At 38.5% G+C, this 15,900-nt stretch overlaps 2 protein-coding genes across 3 annotated transcripts in view; one reads left to right on the top strand and one right to left on the bottom strand.

The window, feature by feature from the left end:
* ZBTB41 (zinc finger and BTB domain containing 41) overlaps nt 1-9,314 on the bottom strand; it is a 48,327-nt gene extending 39,013 nt beyond the window's left edge. Inside the window, exons 1-2 of one of the 2 annotated variants that reach the window (XM_082865382.1) lie at nt 9,260-9,314; nt 7,408-8,647 (exon numbers count right to left, since the gene is read on the bottom strand). In XM_082865382.1, the coding sequence (XP_082721508.1) occupies nt 7,408-8,530 (1,123 nt within the window). In that variant the 5' untranslated portion in view covers nt 8,531-8,647; nt 9,260-9,314. Of the gene's footprint in view, nt 1-7,407; nt 8,707-9,259 lie in introns of those variants that run through there. The other variant, XM_082865383.1, reaches the window with a different exon arrangement.
* Nucleotides 9,315-10,091: 777 nt separating this feature from the next.
* The window catches only part of CRB1 (crumbs cell polarity complex component 1), a gene marked incomplete at both ends in the record, with an annotated part of 267,126 nt that continues 261,317 nt past the window's right edge, over nt 10,092-15,900 (top strand). The window contains one exon of the mRNA XM_082865367.1: nt 10,092-10,176. Within this exon, the coding sequence (XP_082721493.1) occupies nt 10,092-10,176 (85 nt within the window). The remainder of the gene's footprint in view (nt 10,177-15,900) is intronic.

Here is a 15,900-nt window from a genome sequence, read left to right as displayed (position 1 = left end):
ATGAATGGATAAAGAAGATGTGGTATATATATATATATATATATACACACACACACAATGAAATATTACCCACTCATAAAAATAATGAAATATTGACATTTGCAGCAACATGGATGGACCTAGAGATTATCATAACAAGTGAAGTAAGCCAAAGACTAATATTATTCTCATTTATATGTGGAATCTAAAAAAATACAAATGAACTTATTTACAAACAGAAACAGACTCACAGACATAACAAATCTATCATGGAAAAGAATCTAAAAAAAAAAAAAAAAATATATATATATATATATATATATAACTGAATAACTTTGCTGTACACTTGAAACTAATGCAATATTATATATCAACTATAGTTCAATAAAAAAATATAAAATAAAAAAAAAAAGAAATTTTAACACAACCTGTCCAAAGAGAAAAGTGACAATAAAAAATGAAATACAAGGATACATTTTGGCTTAAATCTTACTTATATTCCTACTTATACTAAAATTCTTTTACAGAGGCAGAACAGCATCATAGGTAGGGGCACAGACCCTGGATCCAGCCACCTGGATATGAATCCCAATTCTTTAAATTGCAGGCTATGTGACCTTGGACAAGTAACCTTTCTAAGCCTCAAATCTTTCTCATCTGAAAAAATAATAATGGAATAATAGATTTACCTCAGAGGACTGTTGTAATAATACATAAATACACATAAAACACTTATAACTGTGTCAACCCATTATAAGCTGTCAATTAATGTTGGCCATTATTATTAACCTGTAATCAAGTTGTGAATGTGCACATCTACTAGCTTAAAATAGAAATCTCAATTAAGGATACCTCTGAGTGAAAGGCAACAAAAATAAGAAAAAAATACTATCAATATGAAGAGTAATTTTCAATGAAAAGCTTAGCTTTGCTTTGTCCTGAAAAAAAAAAAGTATAAATTTTTCTTCAGGCTAAAGCTAACATGAAAGTACAGCATTTCATCCATATACTTTTAAAAAATATATAAATCATAAATATGTCATGGAGATTAGATAAACCCCAAAATATTCAAAGGCCACTAAGGACAAAAGATAATCATAATTATTCATCTACTTAGTAAATACATTCATCAATTTATTACATGTATCTAAATATGATTATATTTAATAAACACAGTATATTATCTAAAAGTTAACTGCACTGCACTTACATAAGCATATTGAGGAAAGGGAACCAAGGTATTTTTTTTAAGGTGGGGGGAAGGATGACAATCATAAGCAAAGTAAAACAAAAGTATGATAAAAATCCAGTAGGTATTTAGGTACTGACCATATGATGATGATCTATGCATCTTTTACATGCATGTAGTCAGGAAACTCAGCCAATGTTTGGGCACCTACTAAATTAGCTGTGTGATCTTAATCAAGCCAGTAATTTAACCTCTGTCTACCTGCGTTATTAACACTTCATGGGGCTGTGAGAAGTAAACAAATTAATATATACGCGACACTTAAGACATCCTAGCACATAGCAAGCATTAGTAACTATTAGTCATCATCATCATCATTATTATTATTAGGATTACTGGCCACAGGACGGGCACATAGATATATCTCAAGTATAAATATGCATACATCTGGTTTATGAATATGTTATAACAGATCAAACTGGAGTTTCAGCTCTCTGAAAATACTGTAAGAACTTGACTTTGTCCCCTGGCCATTGCTAAAAACGCCTAGTATCTCCTCAGTTCTCCCTCTGCCACTGCCGGGGCATGACCGCATTGATACATGTATACACACCGGAGCACCACCGGTTCCCCTGCTGTGGTCAAGGGATCAGAGCTAATATGGGGCTTGCCTGGGGGAGAGGCGTGCTTGTGTGTCCCAAGGCGAAATCTTTCCACAGACATCACAAATAACAGGTAGGTTCTCAAAAACAAGAGTTGAACTACATTATGGCTTAGATCAGTGTTTCACAAACTAAAAATCATTAGTGTCAATAAAATCAATTCTGTGGGTTATGATGATTAGCACTGGGGGGAAAAAAGGAACAGAACAAAGCAGAAAATATCAGAGTGCATTCACTCTAGATTCAAGCAATTATTTTGCTTCAGTGTATGTATGAGCACATATATATATATACATATATATGTATGTAGCATAATAATATATGTATTTCTGATCTTGAACCATCCCCCCCAAAAAAGTTGGAAAAGCACTGATTTTTATTACTTTTTGCAGGGTATAACCATACCAATACTGCTATAACATAATTTCTTTGGGGAAATGTTTTCTGAGTTGATTTTAATCTTTCTCTATTATAATATGGCATGCTTGTATTGGATTCCTTAATATTTGTTACACATCTACTGGATATGAGAAAAGGTACAGAATCCAAACATCAGTATGTACTAATAACCCACAATTCTAATTTGGCAAAGGTAGGGGTCATTTTATGGAATTAAAAAAAAATGTTTTCCTTGATTGTGAAAGTGTTCACATTTTTCATAAACTTGCTTTTTAAATTATGGAAATGAATCAAGAGTACACAGTATGAGTTTAAGTGACTAAGTTACAAGTGATTTTTGGAACAGGACCATTCTTACCTGGGGGTTGACTGTGCCTGCTTAGCACTGACTCTCAGGACTGAAGGCTAACTTATCAACCCCCTACCACTCAAGTCTCCTGATTTTTTACACCCAAGTGAACAGGAAGAGCAACTTAATAAAAATCTTAAATTATAAGAAAAGTCTTAACCAAAACTTTTATTTTCTATGAAAATGCCTTTGCTGGAAAGATCAATTAGTAGAATTTTCCGTTTATTTGTAGTCAAGAAATTCTTGCTTGCAAATAAAAATTAAGTTATATGTAGTTGAGTATTAAAGCCATCAAGTGGCAGTTAAATTAAAAATCAAAACCACTTTTGATTGTTAAACTTCCATTTGCCTACAGACCAGTAGACTTAACAGGATTTAACCAAAACACAAAAAGAAACAAATAAAATCATTTAAAAATAAATTCAGCAAAGTCCAAAGAGACCAATGAAAATACATAAATTTGAATAATTCATTATAACATTTAGAACCTCTAAAGTAAAAACACATTTTTGTTATGTTATTAATTCAAATTTAATGCACAGAGGCATTGCAGGACCTGTTATCTGCATGGATTTGAATTTCTGACCAACAGAAGAGATACAACTTCTGAGGGAACGCTGAACTCCAAAGTCAGATAAATGTCCAAAGAAATCCCATGCTTAAATCAATTGGTAGGGATGTGTGTGGGTTCTCCTCAGCATAAACACAATCTACACATATATCTGTTTCTTTTCTTATGGGGTGGGGGGAATTCAATAATAATGTATAAATCAAATGTTCACTTCAAAGTTATCAAATAAAAAAAAAACCTCAGTATTCTTTCACAGAACACTAAACTATGCCCCACCATTCTTAATCACCAACAGAAAACAAATAATATTAAGAAATTTCATCCACAGCATTTTTCTGACTGAATCCCAGTATGAATTGTGTCCCAAATCAGGACACACAAAATAAAGATATTTTCACATAACAAAACCTGACCCTGTGCTTCACTCCATACGAGTCATGCAAAATTATTATCAGATTTCGTATGGAGGTTTTACAAAGAGAAACATCACCAAATTAGCTCATTATATCTCATATGCCAAATCTTAAATTAACCTTGAATTTATTCATTTGGCATACCCTAAAGAATATTTAACTAAAATATTTAACATTAAAGTAGAGAATTATGCTACTGTCATTACTCTTTTCTATTCAGAACCAAGCAGAATCTGTCAGGATGGTCTACACAGTCACTTTTTTTTTTTTGTAAGTTTTTAAACATTTTCTACCTCTAGAAAAGATTAAATTTAATCTAAGGAAAGATTTTAGTTCCAAGTAGGAACGACAAAAAAGATAAATTATCCAAATTTTTTCTCTCACCCCCACCTGTCATCTTCTCACCATTTTTGCCTTTTCACCAGCTAGGTTTTCGGTACAAGGGGAAAGGTCAAAGGACTCTTATTTTGCATGAGAATAGGCTGAGAGGAGGACAGCTGGGAGCCTAAGGAAAAAATACAACTGGATCAGTCTGAGCAACTATTAAGCACGTCAAAAAAGATAAAAGATCCAAAGTGCTGGAATCAAATTACTAAACTACATACTGTGGAGCTAATGGTTCCAGCAGAAGGTCTCAGAGCTTATTAATTCTCTCTCCTAAACCCACTCTGAGACAGCAAGTTAAAGGCTTCTTACAAGTCCAAAGTCAGAGTCAACCTTTCACCTTAGTTCAATTAAACAAGAGCTTACTGAAAACTTATTATCTGAAATAACCTGGGGTATCATGAAGGATACTAACCAAAAGTAACATACAAAACCTTCACGCTCACAATCTAATGATATAGGGAAATAACAATCAAAATTCTAGGTGGAATCCTATGAAAGGATTAAAATCCTATGAAAGAAATGTGGGTGATATGAGGATTACTGGAAAGTAGCCCTTGAACTGTTTTATTTTAAGAATAAAGAGGACTTCTGATAGGGATGATAAAGGAGGACATTTAAGAAACACAGGTCTTCTCCATCTGCATATTCTTTTCACTCTATCCATCACCAGTCCACTGAAGCCTATATTCAGGGCACCTCTGATCTACTCCTGTCCCACATTCCGTTCCCAATGCTGCTCATCTGCCTGGTCCAAGCCTGCAACACTTCCAACTTCCTTCTCATCACTGAAGCCAGAGTATCTTTCTAAAACTCCTATGGCCGTCATTTCCTTTGTCAAAGTTTTCTCAACTTTCTATCACTTATTGGATAAAAACTCCTCTGTACTGCATACAAACCATTCAAAACTTGACCTCTGCTTACTTGCCAATCCTCACCTCTTGTCATTTTCATTATGCCTCCTTGCCCACCCCGAAATCACCCTGCCCTTAGCAATTTCCAGAAACAGCTACCTCCATGTCTTTGCAGCTGTGGTCCTTCTGCCTTGTAAGTTCCTCCCTATTCTTTAGGTCTGAGCTCAAATGCTACCTGCTCCGTGAAATCTTTCCTAATTCCTATAAGCCTCTGTATTTGTCCTGATAAGATGATCTTATTGTAATATAATTGTATTTGTGCATGTACTCATTAACCTCTAAGATTCTTGAGGACAGAGAATATATCATTTCATATTTATTTGGCATAGTAGAGACACTCAAAAACTGCATTAATGATCAATAAGAGAAGCTAGCATTCCCTACACACCTAAATTTCACACGATATTTTAAGTGATTCACAAGGACTATCCCATTTAATCCTCATAGTAACCCCCATGAGAAGGTACCATTAGCATCATCCCACTCTATCTGTGAGGAAACAAAAGTACACACACAGGTTAAGCAACTCACATAAGACCTGGATTCAAAAATGCAGGCAGTCTGACATCACCACAGCTCATACTTTGTAACCAATATGATAAAATCACAATCTCAATCTCTTGCTTGCTCTCTTTCTCTGTACTGGGGAAAAGCCAGCAAGCCCCAACGAAGCTAAGCAAGAGAGGGGCTCAATAAGAGGGGTATAATGTAAAATACATCCAGGAAGGAGGCTGGAAATAAGCTGACAATGTGCCTTACTGATTCCCACAATTATCTGATTATCTGAACTGAATTTGGTTAAAAAAGCTGCAAAAGCCTTCCTCTTAGTACATTAGGACCTTGACCTTGAGCACTCTTTCCCCAAATAGTGTGCACAGAACTCTACTTTCCTGGGAGTTTCCAAGGAAAACCCCAAAAGTGTCTAGTGGTAAAATTATTTGAGGAAATGCCAGGTTAAGTAAAATGAACGGGTTTCTTTACTAAAGAATTTGAGAGCATTAATACAGATAGATGAGTATAGTTATCCCCGTCTTACCTGAACACAGAACCCCTTGCTCATAACATATCTCACGGGCCTAGTTAGTGTTCGATAGGACAGTTTGAGGCCTACAATGCCATTTGTAAACTGACCCCTGCCCACACACCTCAAGTCATATTAGGTCAAATTAAGGTGTAATACAGGAAGCATATGCTAAGAATACAAAGTCTAAAAAAGAGACTCAACTGGAAAGATGAAATGTTGTCAGGTATCTCAATCCAAAAATGTTGTTCTCGTCTCTATATCCCTCACAGCATCTGTTCACAGCTCTTCAAGAGCATTTACTAACCTGAGTTTAACACGCTACTTGTATCCGCACACTTTTCCAACTGACCTACTCAAAAAAAGTTGTTTTATTCATTTGTATAGAAACTTAAACACAGTAAAAATAACAATAAATAATTATTAAATTGGATTGTCAAAAGCATTCTGATTTAGAAAAAAATATTCAAAGGCATAAGAAAAAGCAAAAAGAGGTTACCACTGCTATGCCATAGTTTATACTATCGAATATTTTGAGAGCAAATAATTACCAAATGCCTATGTAAATGCAAATGTAACCAATTTCCACCTATGCCAATAACAAGTAACTCAACACTCCAAGACACATTGGGATATATTAAACTGTATAAGTAATTTTACAAGGTCAAATTACACTTATCTCTTCTTTTTATCATTCTATGCAGTCGAATATATTTCCCAATTTCATAACTTTGATTTATATGTAAATAGCTGAACTGCTGCAATTTAAAATTTCACATTAGAAAGTCCATATAAGACACCTCCAAAAATTACTTTACTAGCAAATATTAGATCTCTTGAAAGTAAATATTCACTGATAAAATTTTAACTTAAGGTTAGAGACATTTCCTATATAGGCTTTTTTAATAAAGAAAAAGTTGATATATTCATTATTATAATAACCCAAGAATACTATTAGGATACTTCCTTAAGTCTCTGTCTACAGAATGAAATTACATTTAGCACAGTTTTATTCCTAACTATGTATCAGAATAATCTGAAACATCCCAATTCTAAACAGTACTGGATACTGGAAAAGTGACTGTATTTATGACTCACATTATTACCATGCTCAAGGGGAAATAGTATACAAATTATTAAATTACATCTAACATAACCTAATTCAATTTTCTATAATGACTCAAAAATATCAGTTACCTATGAAATTAAATTAGCATATAAATCAAAGCTCTACATTCGTAATTATTGATACTCTGGAATTTTTCACACTAAATACAGGAACTAATGATCTGTCACCTACTGCCACGACATGAGGAAGAGAAAATAAAGGGTAATATAAATACTTAATTCCTGAATCACAACAAACCCATAATAACAGGATAAAATATGTATCAAAAATCAAATATCCTCCCTACTTAAGTTTTCTTTTTAAAAGTTACTTTCAAAGTTTAGTTTCCAACTATCACCTTTAAAATACCCATGAAAAGTAAGTTATGAGAGACAGGAAACAAGCTTTCTTTTCTTACCTATGCGGTCAAATGTCTTATCGCATTTGGGACACTGCAATATTTTTTTGTTACTGTTCTGAATGACTACAGGGGTTAATCCCTCATGAATGCTTCCAACAGAATCACCAGCCTCAGCCTCCTCTTCTGCATCATTGGGATCCTTTTCACTGTGCTCTTCAATGTCAGAGTATTCATCTGACATTTCCTCCTCTAGCTCATCCTCTTCAGCATTACATTCACTGCCGGGATCCTCAGAATCATTTCTATCTGACTTTTCCTTATCAAAACTGTCTTGATTCAAATTGTCTGACCCATCACCACTTTCTTGTTCATCATCACTAGTGTCATCAAACTTAACAGGGCACTTCCGATTCCGTTTTGATCTCCTTGTGGAAAAACTTCTCTCCAGCATTTTTAACCCATGCTTTTTCCCTAATAAAAGGGATCTATGGGTTTTCGCCAAATGATTCTCTAAAGACTTCTTATAACAAAAATGTCTACTACAGAATTTACACTGATGATTACTCGACAGTCTTCCAGTTAACTCACTTAGTGTTTCTTCTGGTGACGATTTTTCAGTTAGCTCAGACTGAAAAGTGGCAACATTTTCGTTATTTAGCAGCTTAACTGCATCTATAATATCCAGGAATTTTGCAGCCTCTAAAACAAGTGGGATTTCATATTTGTACACAAAAAATTCTGATGTGTAAAGAAATTCAAGCAAATGCTGAAAAACGGAGTGAGTTACGTGATCCAGGGTGACAACATCCGTGCTTGGATTTTTGCTCAAACACGCATGAAAATAACTACTGCCAACAGCAACGACGACTTTGTGCGCACTAAATTCTTTTCCTTCTACTATGATAAGTAAGTCACAGAAAGATGGCTGCTTCTGCCTATCATCATTTAAATACTTCAGCAAGTTCTTATTGTACTGCAAAGAACTCAGAAGTTTTCTCTGATCCGGAGAGGGAGGAAGTTCCTGGTAACAGCGAAGAGCTTCGGGAGCTGGTCTTTCCGTGGAACGAGTGTAGGTTACTTGCTCACACTCCACTGCAACATTTCCTTCCGAAGAATCTTTACGGTAGCCTAGATGGATCTTCTCGTCAAGATGTGAAGTAACCTTTCTCCTTTTCTTCATTGCAGTACAACGGTATCAGAACAAGAAACTTCATAAGTGTCTTGAGGGATTTATAAAGGAAAACTAGATTGTCTTGGATCACAGCTTCTGGAGGGGCGTGCCCGAGGGTTGCATGGTCTGCGAAAAGAGTTATGAACCATGAAAAATAACTGCATGGCCAAGCGATCCTAAATCATTCGCGGCATTGTAAACAAATCCTTCCTAAACGAAAACTAAATTATGATAAAGTCACCGCTTCCACTCATTCGTGGCTGAGATTTTAGGGCGGAGAACAAGGAGGGCCGGGTTAGAAAACACAGCCAACAAAAGAATTTTAAAGGAGGCAGAGCACACCTTGCAGGCCCGATTCCCGAACCGGGTAGGGTAAAGTGGGGCAGAAGGGGAGGCTCCGCGGAGCGCGCCGTGGGTGCAGGTCGAGGCGGCCACCTTCGCGGTGCAGGGGCGCCGGGACAGTGACAACCAGGCCGTCGCGGCCGCGGAACCCACGTCCCCCATTAATACGCTTCCCAGGGGCGGCTAGGCGCACCTCCTCGGGGCCGGCGAGCGTCCAAATGCTGGAGGCGCCCGGCGGGACGGCCCCGGGAGGCGCGGAGAGGAGAGCGGGTCACCCGGGGGACGGCCGCCGGAGCAGAGCCTCCTCAGGCCCCGCCGGGTGGAGATCGCGCCGCCGAGGGCGCCCCCGCCGCCCGCCAACCCGCTCCCCGCGCAGACGCCCCGCGCGTCCATTACCGGGAACCCAGGGCTACCCGTTGGCTCCCGGCCGCTGAGCTCCACTCCGGGCGCGCTCGCTCTGGCGCCGACCCACTTCCGGGTTCAGCCCCCGGCCCCGCCCGCCCTTACCCTCTTGACGCCCTGCCGCCGCCGCCGCAGCCACCGAGCACGTCAACCGCGCGCGCAGCCTCTCGGCCGCCAGACACCCCAGCGCGCGACCCTGCGCCGGCAATGCGCATGTGCGCGCACCCTCCCTACGCATGCTCCATGAGGCCCCCCGCCACCCTCGCGGCGACCCCAGCGACTTCAGGAGTCCGTTAGTCCGGGTTTTCGCGGCAGTCCGGTGGCCGCTGTGACTGAGCCAGTCGGGGCCTCGCGGGCAGCCAGGCGGGGACCGGCGGAGGGGAAGATGAGGCGGGGTTTCGTAGGGGTGGGCGGAGGCAGCACGCCGCGAGCGGACCGCGTCCTCATGGCTTGTGGCCGGTTGCGGCAGCCCCTCAGCGGAGGGCGAAGCCGTCTCCACAAACGCTGCCCTGCGTCTGAAGAACCCAGCCGGACGCAGCTAACACAGTTGCACCTAGAATTCATTTTAAACTTTTTATTGTCCACAGAAAACATTGAAAAATGTACATACAAGTATACAGCTGGCAGGACAGGAAAGAAAGCCGAAACAAAAAGAAAAGAAAAAGGTCCACAAGGATAACTTTTGGAGCCAAGATTGTGCGTTTCTAACACAGTCGCAGGTGGTGCTGGTATTGCTGCTCTGAGGACCACATGTTTAGTAGCGAGGTCCTAGGCCTGTGACTTTACAGACACGAGGAAAATAAGGCAGAGGCTGAAGCCAAATAGGATGGGTGACCAGGTTGGTGAACCCATGTCCGAGTCCCCTGTGGATGGAAGAGTTACAGAAAAGTTATCGCTGACACTTGTTAACGGTAAGGCAAACTTTATTCAGGGCGTCTACTACAGTGGGGTTTTGTACTAGGTCAGCGAGATTGGGCGCAATTCCAGACAAGGGAAGGTGGGAATTTGTAGCCCAGGAGCCGGCTGGGCGTGGCTGGCATGTCCGTGAACGGAAAACGGCTAAGAGAAAACAAGAGGGGTAAGGGGGGCGGAGTGGGGGCCGGATTCTGGCTAAACTGACCTGACAAGGGTTCTTGCGGGAGGCAGGTGGGATGATCAGACAGGGCTCGAGGAGGAGGAGGAGGAACCAGATGTCAGATATTGAGGGTGGGAGATTCTGGCTAAACTGACTTAGCGGGAACCTTGCTAAAACTGAGGAATGCATAGACAAATAACAGAAGTTCAAAAGTCGGAGGAGCCTAATTGAGAAGGGAGTTTAGGGGCACCTGATTAAAGTTTGGTGAAGGAGAGAATCTTTGTTAGACCTAATCCAATCAGTTGAACGTCTTTACCGAGGAAGCTATTCGCCTCGAGAGCATAGAAACTCAGCCTGATTCCCTGAAGTATTTGGACTCAAGGCTGGAACAGCAATTCTTACCCGAGTTTCCAGCCTGCAGGCCTGCCCTATGGATTTTAGATTTATAAGCCCTCAGAATCAATCATGCAAGCCAGTTCCTTAGAATATCTGTCTATCCTCTATCTATCTATCTAGATAGATAGAACCAAACAAATGTTGGTTCTGTTTCTCTGGAGAACCCTCTCTAATACACTAGCAATGAACAGGAAGAAAATAAAATTGAAAAAATAATGCCTTTATGTTTTCCTCGATCGTATAGCACCAACATCCATGTCCCCAAGGTGTCAGAGGTCTTTGTCAGAGGAAGTAGCAGTGGGGCGGGGGGGCCGAAAAGGAAAGCGCAGGGGCAGAAAGCCAAGACAGAAAGGAAATCTACACTCTTCAGAATCTCTTTCCTGTGTCTTCCTTTTGCTGATCTGTCATGGTCTTAATTCAGCATCCTTTAGCAGGCTGTTTCACAAATTTATTTCTGAAAATGAAAATGTTTTTCTTCATTTATTTGTTGAATATCCATTAAACAACCACTCTGTACCAGGCATGTAACATTTTAAATAAACTTAGTCACAAAAGATGTTACTTGATGGCATCAGAGGTATAAAATACCTGGGAATGAATCTAATGAGTTATGTTCAAGACCTCTACACACAATTCTCTACAACAGGGCTGACAAAATTTTCTGTAAAGGACCAGATATGAAATATTTTAGGTTTGTGAGCTACGGGTAGTATCTTTTCCATTTTATTCTTCATTTTTATGACAACCCTTTAAAATGTAAAAATTATTCTTATCTCATGGACCATACAAAAAACAAGCCATGAGCTGATTTTGGCCTGTGGGCCATTGTTTTCTGAGAACTCCCCCTAAAACCCAACTCAGAGAAATTAAAGAAAACATTGAAGAAATATGTCATATTCATAGATTGGAAGAATCAATATTGTAAAGATGTCAGTTGTCCTCAAATTGATCTGTAGATTTAAAGACATCAATGTATTGGACTTAATCAGTATTAAAAACTTCTGTTTTTCAAAACCAATTAGGAAAATCAAAAGGCAAGCCAAAGATTAGGAGAAGATATTTGAGAAACATATGCCCCCAAAATAAAACGGACTCTTGCAACTAATGAGAAGGAAAAAAATATGTAAAATGAGCAAAATATTAGAACAGACATTTCATGAAAGAAGTACATGAAAGATCTTATCTTTAAATTGCATCTTAAAGGAGATGCTAATTAAAACCACACTGAGATACATCCCTAAGCATAACTAAACTTATAAAGACTGACAGTGTCAAGTGTTGATAAAGATGCAGATCAACTGGAAATCTCATTCACTACTTCTTTTTTTTTTTTAATTTTTATTTATTTATTTATTATTGGCTGCTTTGGGTCTTCGTTGCTGCACGCGGGCTTTCTCTAGTTGCGGCGAGCGTGGGCTACTCTTCGTTGCGGTGTGCCAGCTTCTCATTGCGGTGGCTTCTCTTGTTGTGGAGCATGGACTCTAGGTGCTCAAGGTCCAGTAATTGTGGCACACGGGCTTCAGGAGTTGTGGCATGCAGGCTCAGTAGTTGTGGCTCGCAGGCTCTAGAGCGCAGGCTCAGTAGGTGTGGTGCATGGGCTTAGTTGCTCCGCGGCATGTGGGATCTTCCCGGACCAGGGATCGAACCTGTGTCCCCTGCATTGGCAGGCGGATTCTTAACCATCACGCCACCAGGGAAGTCCCTCATTCACTTCTTATTGGAATACAAGCACTTTAGAAAATAGTTGAGCAATTTCAGAAAATTACACATATACAAGCTAGCCATTCCATTTTTTTTTAAATAAATTATTTATTTTTGGCTGTGTTGGGTCTTCGTTGCTGTGCGCGGCTTTCACTAGTTGCGGCGAGCGGTGGCTACTCTTTGTTGTGGTGCGTGGGCTTCTTATTGCATTGGCTTGTTGCAGAGCACGGGCTCTAGGCATGTGAGCTTCAGTAGTTGTGGCATGCGGGCTCGGTAGCTGTGGCTCACGGGCTCTAGAGCGCAGGCTCAGTAGCTGTGGCGCTCAGGCTTTGTTGCTCCATGGCATGTGGGATCTTCCCGGACAAGAGCACAAACCCGTGTCCCCTGCATTGGCAGGCAGATTCTTAACCACTGCACCACCAGGGAAGCCGTGGCCATTCCGTCATTATTCAAGAGAAACCAAAGCATTATATCCACACAGTCTTATATACAAAATTTTATAGCAGCTTTCCTTGTGATAGCCCAAAACTGGGATCAACCTAAATGTCCAACAACAGGTGAATGGAAAAACAAATATATAGAATACTATTACTTAACAATAAGAAGGAACAAACTAATGCCAAAGGCAACAACATAGATGAGTCTCAAAATAACTTGAATAAAAACCAAAATGAGTATATTCTACATGATTCCATTTATCAAATGTCTAGAAACTGCAGATTAAAATGACAGTTTGTTGCTTAGTCACAATGGGTGGCATCAGAGTTTGTGATAAATTAAAAAAGGGCACAAGAAAATTTTAATTATTTTGATTGTAGTGATGGTTTCACTAGTGTATACATATATCATAACTGATCAAATTATTTACTTGAAATGCATGCAGAATATTGCATGACAGTCAGTCTTAAAGTCATAAAAAAAAGAATGTCACACAGACACTTGAACAGGGACATACAATGAAACAATAGAAAAATCGAAATTCCAGAGCTTCAAATTCACAGGTTAATTTACTATATAAAAAGGTAAAATTTCAAGTCTGTGACATAAAGATAGAATATCCAATAAATGAAGATAGATAAAGAGGTGGCATCAGAAATAAAAGTAAGTTGTATATAACCTCAGTGAATCAAGATAAATCCCAAATGGATCAAAAATTTAAATGTAAAAACTGAAACCATAAAAGAACTATAACAAAACACAAACTTCTAAATAACAGTAAAATGGTGAAGGTCTCTCTCACCACGAATCAAAATTCAGAAGCAATTAGGGAAACAAATTGTTAAATCAACCATATAAACTTAAAAATTTTTTTGCATGGAGGAATTCTAGTATCAGCAATGGTGAATTAAGTAGCTGGAACCAATTCTGCTGTGAACAGCTAGGACAAAATGTTTTTTTAACAAAAGCTACTGTTTTGGATGCATGGCATAGCTACCAGGGTTATGTGTGAGGAATTGTGAGGGCCTGGTCTGCAAGAAAAAGGCTCAAAGAGGTGATCTGGCTTTGGGAGGCGGGGGCTTCTCCCTAAAGGCAGTTACTGACTGGAAAGAAGCAACTGAGAGGCTGATAAAATGATTAGATCCTTGACAGACTCATGAGGCAGGGAGACAAACATTGACATTTAAGGACCCGGAGAAAGGAAGGGCCCTAATAAACACCCTGTGTTTTCAGCTGGGACTCTGAAAGGCCTAACCTATGAGTAAGAACGTACTAGAAATAGACCACCCATCACAGCGCTGAAGCCCTTACATTTTTACTCCTTTGAGAAAGACAATCAGGAATTGCTTCTTCTCTTAGTCTCTCTGCCTGCCAGGAGCAAAACCAAATGCTGTCTTGATTAAGGTGATGTCATCCAGACTCTTAACTTGTTAATTTTTAATATAAAATAGCCAGCATTGAATCAAACACCCACACACACAGAGGATATTTCCAAAAAAGTAAAAGACAGACAAAACAGATCCAGAGGAGATCAAGAAAATGAAGTTATTGGACCAATACAACAACAACAAATAAACTATGAGTAATATGTTCAAGGAATTGACAGAATATTGAAAATGGAAATGAAATAGAAATTCTAGAACAGGAAAATATGATAGGTGAAATTAAAAAGAATGGATGTGTGTAAACTAAGATTAGAAAGAGCTGAAGAGAAACTATTGAACTAAAAGATAAATCAGAAGAAATATCCAAAATAAAACACAGAAAGCAGGTATGGGTAATACAGAAAAGAGGAAAAAGAAATATGTAGAACACATAAAACACCAAGCACAAATCTTAATAGAACCACAGCAGCAGGAGAGGAGAATGACAATGAGGAAGAGGCAGTATTTTAAAAGATAATAGCTGAGAATTTCCCATCGATGAGAGACATCAAGCCAGAGATTCAAGAAATACTAGGAACTCCAAAAGCAGGATGAGTTCAAAGAAAAGTAAAATTGGGCATGTCATAGTAAAACTGCTGAAAATTGGAGATAGGAAAAAATTTTTAAAAGCATGCATAGGGAAAAAAAGTATTGGCATTAGAAGAGCAAAATTAGACCAAGAGCTGACTACCCAATGGAAGCCTAGGAGGCCAAAAGACATCTTAATGATATCTTAATGACGCTCAAAAAAGGTAACTGCTGAGCTAGAACAAATCCTTCAAATGAGAGCAAGATAAAAAGTAGTTGAAATAAGCCAATCTTGAGAGAATTCACTAACTACAGACTCAGAGTTCCAGAAATACCAAATGGAGACTTTTAGGCAAAGGGAGAAATCACAGATGGAAGCAGTGTAGTGAAGGAAAGAGTAAAGAATAACATGAATAAATGCAAATTGACTGTGAAAATAATAATAAAATGACTGTGGGATTAACAAAATAATAACATAAAACACAAGATATATTGAATTAAGAATTTCTAGGGTCCTGTGCTGTCCAGCATGTGTTAAAAGTTCTAATTTATATATAACTTTATTAACTCAAGGATGTTTGTTACAACCTCTGGAGTAACTACTAAAATCAAAATTAAACAAATGTTTAATAAATAGGCTCATAAAGGTGGGGAAATTGAACACTGAAGAATCAAGATGAAAAAAGAAAGTAGAGAAAAAGAAACAGAGCATTTGAAACAAATAGAAAAATATAATAAGATGGTAGATTTAAAACCAAATGTAATAATTAATTACTTAACTGTAAATTGACCAAACTATTCCATTAAAAGGACAGTCATTGATAGACTGAATGAAAAAAAAGACAAAAACTTGCTACTACAGACTTGATTACTACAAAAACTTGATTATTACAGACAAAACAAAGTTAAAAGGACATGTTTGGAAAATGATACACTATGCAAATACTAACCAAAGGTAGGTTGATGTATGTATATTAATATCAGACAAAGTAGACTTTAACATAAATGAGTTATTTGAGATAGGACATATAATAATATAATTTGCAATCCATGCAGAAGATATAACAATTTCA

This window comes from Leucopleurus acutus (genome assembly GCF_964270905.1).
Source record: "Leucopleurus acutus genome assembly, chromosome: 2".
Classification (NCBI taxonomy): Eukaryota; Metazoa; Chordata; class Mammalia; order Artiodactyla; family Delphinidae; genus Leucopleurus; species Leucopleurus acutus.
Note: the sequence above shows the minus strand (reverse complement) of the source record. Positions and strands in the feature narration are given on the sequence as shown.